The sequence below is a fragment of the Sander lucioperca genome, chromosome 5 (assembly GCF_008315115.2).
Source record: "Sander lucioperca isolate FBNREF2018 chromosome 5, SLUC_FBN_1.2, whole genome shotgun sequence".
Taxonomy (NCBI): Eukaryota; Metazoa; Chordata; class Actinopteri; order Perciformes; family Percidae; genus Sander; species Sander lucioperca.
The window spans coordinates 42,591,540-42,598,442 of record NC_050177.1 but is presented as its reverse complement, the minus strand read 5'-3'; the positions used below and the strand labels follow the sequence as shown (position 1 = coordinate 42,598,442).

Below are 6,903 nucleotides of genomic sequence, written 5' to 3'. Positions count from 1 at the left end.
TTCAAGCCATTGCCATATGAGTTGATACAAAGCTAATTAAGACTATCAGCTCCACACAACTCTCTCTGTATTTCTCAGTATGGCTACGTTCAGAAACTGCAGCTGTCGTCCGGCAACTTTCGCGCGCAGAAAATTGAGTGAAGATAATTACCTCTTCTCATTTATTTATTTTTTTATCCTCCGTGTCCTCCTTGCATACTAGCAACTGTGTTATTACTTAGAATTCCTTATGGGGGACACAGAAACTACGTACTAAAACTTTAAACATGCAAGGAAACATAACAAATATAAAACATTAGGCTATTATCACTACTAATTAAATCATTTGTTCATATAAATATTGTTTTTCCTTTATGACACTATGATTTTATTATAATGTGTTCAATACATTTTATCCAATAAGAAATAGTAGGTATAACAACACACACATAACATTGTAATTTTCCAATGTATTGTACTGCGTGGAACTTCCACTCAGGAATAAGAGCTATTAGTTTCCAATGCTCACTGCCCAGATGCCATCAGTCCCCACCCGGGTCTCGGTCATGGTACAACAATAAATGTAGATAAACATGAACATTAAATCAACCATACACAACTAAAACCCAGGTAACATAAATGCACACCCAACAAATTATTAGAACATTATTAAAACACAATTTAACTAGGACAGAAACTGTTCAAAACATATTCTTTTCCATAAGCCTTTGCACCGCTTCAGCAAAGAACAGTTCAAATGAGTTTGATGTGTTTTATGATAAATGATGCACAAGTTGAAGGAATTGATGGGTAATGATTGATTGATTGATTGATTGATTGATTGATTGATTGATTGATTGATTGATTGATTGTTATAGAACAATATTTCCTTGTTTGCTGTTATCACAATGCTTTATGGTCATTTCTGTATTTTGTCAGCTTGATCAAATGTGCAAGCCGAGTTTGTGGCAAAGGAAAGGGTTATCACTTCAATACTTATATACTACATGAAAGAAAGAAGTGGCAGGAGTATTCCTTCAACCACCGGTGCTCATGGAAGGGAATTCAATTCACAAAAAGGAAGAAGAATTATGACCAAGAAAGTCGTAAAAAATCATGTCCAGGGACTCAAGGTTGGTAACAAAAAGTGATAAAAAGGCCTTTAATAAATAGGGCGAGACATTAAAAATACACCAACGCATGTTGGCTTGACCCTTCCTAAGGGTGTAGTGACACAAAGGGAACATCAAAGTGATTATAGCTTGCAGGTGTGTAAAGGTGAGAGTATGACCAAACACCACAAACCCAATACACAACACATGGTACAAAATGCAGCACTCAGGCCACCATATTCAATCAAGCAAAATACAGAGTCCAGCCAACAAACAATGGCAACATTTTCTTCAGTGTTTTTAGAAACAAAAACAGCTTATCAAGAGGTTTGAATTACAAAAAAATATACTACATATTGAGCTTTGATAAGGTCAGAAAAAAGTGAAAGGAAATAATGAAATGCATATATTTTGCAATTGTGATCACTTCTTTTACACATACAGCAGTGGGTTCTGTAGGACCAGACAATGAGGAAGCAAGGAATGTTCCTTGTAGGAAAAGCTCAAACCTCAGAGAGAAATCTTATTTTTTATTTATCTCTAACTTGTTGGGTATTTCCCTGACTGGCCACTTGCTGACGACTGGCTTCATCACAGGGAACAGGCACATTTTCACCTACATATCAAATAATCTCAGAAATATGACCGCTCTTTTATTATGTAGTAATTCAAAGCTCTGGTTTGAAATCACATCTGAGGTCAGGGACACAACTTGCTATCATGTGAATCATCTCAAGGACTGGAGGTCTGTTTTGAAGTGATGTGTGCAAAGCAGATATAAAACACCTGATACAACCTGGCCTCCATCTAGCAGATAAAACCATGTGAAGAACCAGGTCAGTTGACTTGGGACTCAACACACGCACGTGGTTATAATAAAAAAAACACACAAACAATGCACTGTCCCTGGAGCTAAGACAACTTTAAAGGTAACTGTCAACACAGGAAACACCCTGTTATGTAATAGGACTAGAGGAACAATAAGGATAGTAACATGACTGTGTAACTTCAGATTACAAACAAGCTGCAATGAATGACAGCTGGAGCAGTTGCACACACAGCTGACCTTAAGTTCTGTAAATATATAGACAGTGACACACGTAAGGGAACCTCTAGTACTCCTATAGCGACTCACTAGTAAGTTTGTTCTTCATCACATAACATTACTCACCCAGAATTACAATGTGAGCAAGCTATTTTACGTAAACATATGATTTACCTATAGATATGATTTTCTGTACACCATTTATCCATTTGAAAATATTTCTATAGTTCTTTTTAGAAAATGCCACCATCATTTTAAACCATATTTAAAATCTATCCCCACATTTTGAGGTTTCCAAATAAATATGTGCAGTATATAAATATGGACCTTAACCTGTAAGCCAACTTTATAGATAATAGATAAGGAAGTCATTTAACTGCTCAGAAGAAAGTTGAAATTTGAACATCTACAATTTCAAAGTGAAAATGATTGATTTCATATTATGTTACTTCTTAATTGACAGATTAGTTTCATGCTTATGGGAATGTCAATAGTTTTGCAGGTAATTTGGCAATAAATCAAAGTATAAGACAAATAAAAATGCTGACTCAATAGCTCTAGATAGAAGGGGATCACCAATATTATTACAATTTATCCTAAGGGGCGCACATGTCTGTAGCAAATCCCCTGGCAGTCCATCTAATAGTGGTCGAGACATTTCACTAAAAAACAAATATGTCAAATTCATGGTGCAGCTACAGGAAAAGTTGCTCTGGGTAACATGGACTTCAGTACAATTGACATGTCAATCCATTTAAATAGTTGAGATATTTCAGTCTGGACAAAATTGGTCGACTGACCGATATTGCCATCCTCAGTGCCAAGGCTGACAATGTGTCACTGTGCACAAAACTCAATGTTTAATAACCCATAAATACCACCACACTCTTTGGTTAACATTGTCTAATTTTCCATCCAATCAATTTCTCAATTGTATACTTCTGTGGGTTTACAGCTGTGCTTCACTTGGTCCATAATGAAGCAAAAGTAAAAAAGTGCCTCCATTACCAAACGTCTCCCAAATAAAAGCTATCATTATTTATCTTCTTTAAACAGGAACATAGAAGGCCTTCTTTATATCTTTATATCAGTATTACTGTAAGGTGGATCCCAGCTTCTTTGTTTGCACACAAAACACATTTTGCACAAACAGCTTGGATTTATGTAAGAAAATGACTTTCTTTGAATCTGTCAAAAACCACATAAAAGAAGGCAATACCTAGCAGATCCTGTTAATGGCTTTGTAACTTATTATTGAATAAATATTGGCCCACAACACAAGAACATTTCATTCAATATGGAGCCCACTTAGGCCAAGTAACTATCACATATCTCAAAACACAACAAACCACCATCAATCCATCTGGGTTTCCAACAATATATGAAGGCAAAGTAGTTATTATAACACACAGTATCGCTGCTCTCTTCCTTCTATCTCAGCATGAGAACCAGGTGAATATGTATAGTGTTCTTCTCAGATATAGGCCTTTACCGATGGACGGATAACACAATCAGCTTCTTTTGTCATCTCCTCTTTAGGCCATTATATCCTCAGGGACCACAATGGTATCTGAGCAGCTTGTGTCCTCTAGGAGGGTGGCAATCAGACACTGCTGTCCTAATAAGAGGTATTATGGTCCCAACAATAGGGTGCTGAAAGGTGCAACAAGATCAATTATTGTTTTTTCACACTAAAGGAAAACCATTTAGTGTAGGCATACCGTGTTACCTGTGTGTGTGTGTGTGTGTGTGTGTGTGTGTGTGTGTGTGTGTGTGTGTGTGTGTGTGTGTGTGTGTGTGTGTGAGGGGGCGTCATTTACCTCCTCAAGGGGGAGGATCACCTGAAGTGCATCAATAAGAAGCTCAAACCGTCCGCTGCTTAAAACTCTTGCTCTCAGTCGACAAACTCACAAGAACTTGACACACATACTTTCAGACAAGGAGAGGGAGGAAGAAAACACAGTAAGTTTATGTTTGCAATTATATCATTTAAAAAACAATCCAAAATGGGTCTCTCTGGTTGTCAACCATCAATCATTATATTCAATAATTAGCTAAAATGTGTTTGCTATTTATTGGGTATAATGATTGAGTGGTGAGGTTTTGTGACACAAAAGCAGGTTTGACAGAATAGGTTATGACACATGGAGTATCAAGGACATTTTTGAAATGTAATGAGTTATTGTTAGATTAGTATACCTTAAAGCAAATTCATGGATTAAGCAAATGGATTGACTAGTCAATTGTGTTAAACAGTATGCTATACTTCCTGTCACTTTTGATTGTTTGAATGATTTTACCTTTACAACAATTACTTATTGTTTCATGTAATAACTTAAGCCACAGGGAGAGAAGTCTGACCACTGGTTGGCAGAAAGAAAACTAATGTGTTTACTTTCAGCTTCCTTGTAGCTAAGCACTGATTTGGTTATTTGCAGGTCAAACGTGCTTTATAACACGGCTAATTTGTATGGAAAGTGTTGTAGACCACTAGGTTACATAAATTATTATTCCATCAGCATTTAAATGAATATAACATTATTTCAATGTGAAGAAGGTTCTTACTAGTTCCACGGTGAAATCATTGATTTGACCTTGATTTGATGACTATATGATTGTTAATGCAGATTTAAACTGATTTATTCTGATATCGGGATACAGGCAGCATGTCTACAAAACAAAAACAAAAAAAAGTAAATGTGACGCTAAGTAGTCCAACAAGTGATATTCACGGATGTGTAATTACTAATTTGAATTCAGAAACTGTAGAGTCAAATGTAATTGTATTACATGTAAATCAAATTGTGACACTGCTCTGAGCATTTAGTCTCTCTGGTCTGGGTGCATACAATCCACGACTGATCCAATACTGAATACTTTATTTTTTTTATTTTTTTTTTTTCAGATGGTTGTATTACCAGTTTTGTTCCTGTTGGGGTTGCTGTTTCACTGTGGTCGTGTGGAGGCCCAGTCCACCAGCGCCAGTGAATTACTGAAACAGGCTGCACGTAAGCCACACAAACTGCCACATTTCATTCCTTTAATCTGGCACTCAACGAAACAGTACACACAGCACATGCCATATTCATGGTTCATATCATCTGTCAGCTGCTGAATACTTAGTTTGCAACCAAAATATGTGGGTTTCTTTTTTCTTTAATTTACTCAAGTGACTGTGCTTCTTCAAACTGACACCTCTGCCCTCCTTGTTGAACTTGCCACCTCTTCTTTTCCTCTCTCTCCATTCCTCCATCCTATTCCAGTCCAATGGAAAGGACCTGTGACCTGTGACAAATGGGACTGCAATTGTGCCTTCAAAGAGCGTGGCTGCTGCTGTGCAGCCACAGATATGTTCCAATTAGAAGAGGACACCTTCATGAGGATGAAATATTTGTGGCAGGGTATCAGCACACTGAATCACAGAGTACATGAGCTCACAGGTGAACACACATACACTGATGAAAGGTACAGTAGATTTAGACCAACATATCTGGACACTTTGTTGTTCAGTGCAATAAATCTCTCATTCTCTTTTTCACAGATGGCATCCGTGTTGCCTTCAAAGCCACCATGAATCCAAATAATACCACTCCTGGTTCTACTGAATATTGTTTTGGTCCTTTCAATACTAATGTGCCAATCCCCTACTCGGTCGTCACTCTTAACCATGACAATGCATATAACCCTTCTTTGGGTAGGAAACACACAGATACACACAATTAAGAAGCAAACTCAAATGACATATGAAAGCTTTACCCACCATTTTAAAATGAAAGCCTTGTGTAAAGCATGCATCCCTGCAGTTCTACTTACTCTTCTCCTCCCTCTCTAGGTATCTTCACTGCCCATTCTGCCGGTGTTTATGTCTTTTCCTTCACAGTCTACTCATATGTGACAGAGTATGGACGCCTCTACCATAAAGTAAACCAACCAGATAGACTTAACAAATTCTACTGGTTTACCCACATAGCAACAGCAAGTCATTTGTAACTTCATTTTGTGTTTTGTGGTATCTGTAGGTCCAGCTGATGAAGAATGGGAACATCATTGCCAGCGTGTGGGAGGACAATCGAGAAGATAGTGAAGACAATGCCAATCAGGTAAAAAGTTAAAGAAAATCAGATTATTTTAACAAGAGCAAAGTGACATGATTGCACAAATGGAGATTAAATGTTGCAATTTACAAATCAAATTCTAAATTGTGTGTGTGGGGGGGAATCATTTTCCTTGTGATTTTTATAATTGTTTTTTATACACTGACAGACACTGTTTACTGTGTATACTTTCAGGTGGTGGTACTGGAGCTGCAGAGAGGTGATCAGGTCTATGTTGAGCTGGTATCCGGAAGGAAACTCTGCAAATACCTGGAGTATAATATCTTCACTGGTTACATACTGTACCCCCAACCATCCCCCTACATTATTGACTTTGACTTCTAAACTTTTAGACTCCACAGGACCTTAAATAAATCAATTTCTCCTCGCTCAACTGAGATCCTGATTCATGAAAACAAAAGTTCTAATGTTGTACTAAGGTTCTTCAGCATCAGAAGTAGGTTTTTGACCCGTCATGAGACAAGCCCCATAGTTTAACCCCTGCAGTAGAGATAAACAAGATAAGTCGTATACACACATAGACTGGTGCATGTGTATGCAGGAATGTATGATCAAACACAAAGTTGATAAATGTTTGCATAGCAATAAAAACAGAAAGTATCATGTTTGGAAATATATGCATCATTAAAAAATATATGAGCATGGATGTGAA

At 37.2% G+C, this 6,903-nt stretch overlaps 1 protein-coding gene across 1 annotated transcript; it reads left to right on the top strand.

The window, feature by feature from the left end:
- The first annotated feature begins 3,999 nt into the window (after positions 1–3,999).
- cbln18 (cerebellin 18) lies at positions 4,000–6,903 on the top strand. The gene is made up of 7 exons (XM_031283573.2): positions 4,000–4,098; positions 5,042–5,144; positions 5,400–5,576; positions 5,678–5,830; positions 5,969–6,057; positions 6,156–6,236; positions 6,426–6,903. Exons 2-7 carry the CDS (start codon positions 5,042–5,044, stop codon positions 6,573–6,575), a joined length of 753 nt encoding a protein of 250 aa, XP_031139433.1. The 5' UTR covers positions 4,000–4,098; the 3' UTR covers positions 6,576–6,903.

Excerpts from the sequence above, each read along its gene's own strand:
- cbln18 (XM_031283573.2), top strand. The coding sequence starts at position 5,042 with ATGGTTGTATTACCAGTTTTGTTCCTGTTGGGGTTGCTGTTTCACTGT. Across the intron at positions 5,831-5,968 it reads TGCATATAACCCTTCTTTGG|GTATCTTCACTGCCCATTCT; the intron begins GTAGGAAACACA and ends CTCCCTCTCTAG. Across the intron at positions 6,237-6,425 it reads GTGAAGACAATGCCAATCAG|GTGGTGGTACTGGAGCTGCA; the intron begins GTAAAAAGTTAA and ends GTATACTTTCAG.